General features: G+C 42.1%; 1 protein-coding gene across 1 annotated transcript; it reads right to left on the bottom strand.

Annotated features, from left to right (window-relative positions):
• Window positions 1-328: 328 nt before the first annotated feature.
• LOC111896617 (UDP-glycosyltransferase 88B1) lies at window positions 329-1,057 on the bottom strand. The gene has a single exon (XM_023892594.2). It carries the CDS (start codon window positions 1,055-1,057, stop codon window positions 329-331), a length of 729 nt encoding a protein of 242 aa, XP_023748362.2.
• Between the last annotated feature and the right edge of the window lie 660 nt (window positions 1,058-1,717).

Raw genomic sequence — 1,717 nt, 5'->3', positions numbered from 1 at the left:
GGTTTGAGATTTCTTCCAAATCGACCCTCACACCAAATGGTTCGATCTCCTCTCTTTTTACCTTGTTCGTTCTACTGATGCCTCCACCTTCTACCATCGATGTTGATCTTCGAATTAGCAACAAGAAGCCCTAGGGCCTCTTCCTTCACCCACCTCCAGCACCTCCAACAAGAAGCCCTAGGTCCCCCCGCCTTCACCCACGTTCTCACATGTTAAAACACGCCATCCCAAAATTGGAAAAACTAGGGCTTTTGTGCTTTGGATCTCACAGGAAACAAGTTTTCCTCGTCCCCACCTCGCCCATCCAAATTCCTTCTTCTTCAAATGATTAAATGTTCTTACCTCTCAATCGTACCTGAATCAATATCTCTGTCTCTCTTGTGTCTATTCTCTCAACCAAATACACTCGATTCATCTTTTGTTCCGCATACAATGGCCATGCCACCAGTGGCACCCCAGCTACCACCGCTTCAAGCACCGAGTTCCACCCACAATGACTCACAAATCCACCCACGGACTCATGACTAAGTATCGCCGGCTGTGGTGCCCAATTCTTCACCACCATCCCCTTATCCCCAATCCTGCCCTTAAACCCGTCAGGAAGAATCGCATCCAGACCGACTTCTTTATCACCACCGGAATTCGAGTCGGTTTTTTTGTCATCTGGTGGCGGATCTCGAACCACCCACAAGAATCTTTGCTCACTTTTCTCTAAACCAATAGCTATTTCCTTCAACTGCTCCTTCTTCAACACACCCTGACTCCCAGAGCATAAAAACACTACACTTTTACTCGGTTGTGAATTCAACCATTTTAAGCACTCGTTTTTGCTAGGATCCACATGATTTCCACCGACGATCAAAGGTCCGATGAAATAAATAGGCGGAGTTGGACCGTTGGGGATGCATTTACTTTCCCGGAGCGCGTCAACAGCCCTTTCTTCAAACCCCACGAAGGTGTTTGCCATTGGGGATGCAAATTCATCGTCTTCTTCAAAACACCCTTCCAAATTTCTTAATTTTGTTGCTCTTGGCAATACCGTAAGTTTGTCATACATGCGCTCTTTTGATCCAACTACTTGCTTTTGTGTTGATTGACTAAGTCAGTGGATCTCTCGATATGTTTTTGTTGTGATCCCTATTTTTGATGGATCTTTTTCTAAATGTAGTTGGGAACTATTTTTGCTTAGATTCCAATTTAGCATATAGGTGATTCAAAACTATTGCTTGCAGCAGAAACTCATCTACTGTTGCTTAATGCCATATGTCGAAGTATTAATTTGCATTATGCTTTCTACTAGATCAAGCTCCACTCATCAACTGCTAGGGGTCTACTGTTTAGCTAATCATGGAGCCAATCTGATCTTGCTAGCCTACCCTTTTGCTTTTTCAGGTTTACCAATTTATGGATCTTAAATAGTTCATTTCTAATTATGGGCTACCAATTGTTCAGAGTACAGGTAAATCAGCAGTTTTGAACAGTTTGATTGGGCATCTTGCTCTGGTACGACCTTCATTTTTCTTTATTTTCATATTCAATCTGGACATATATATTCACTTTATGTTTTTTCTAATTCATTATGATAACAAAACAAGTCATTTCAATTTTCAAATTAAGTTGAGCAGCCAACTGGTGAAGGTGGTGCAACTCGTGCACCTATATGTATTGAATTAAAGAGGGATGGTAACTTAAGCAGCAAATCAATTGTAATGCAGAA

This window comes from Lactuca sativa, chromosome 2 (genome assembly GCF_002870075.4).
Source record: "Lactuca sativa cultivar Salinas chromosome 2, Lsat_Salinas_v11, whole genome shotgun sequence".
In the NCBI taxonomy this organism is placed as follows: domain Eukaryota; kingdom Viridiplantae; phylum Streptophyta; class Magnoliopsida; order Asterales; family Asteraceae; genus Lactuca; species Lactuca sativa.
This window is presented reverse-complemented; position numbering and strand designations above follow the sequence as displayed.

Coding starts and splice junctions, on each gene's coding strand:
- LOC111896617 (XM_023892594.2), bottom strand. CDS start 1,057: ATGTATGACAAACTTACGGTATTGCCAAGAGCAACAAAATTAAGAAAT.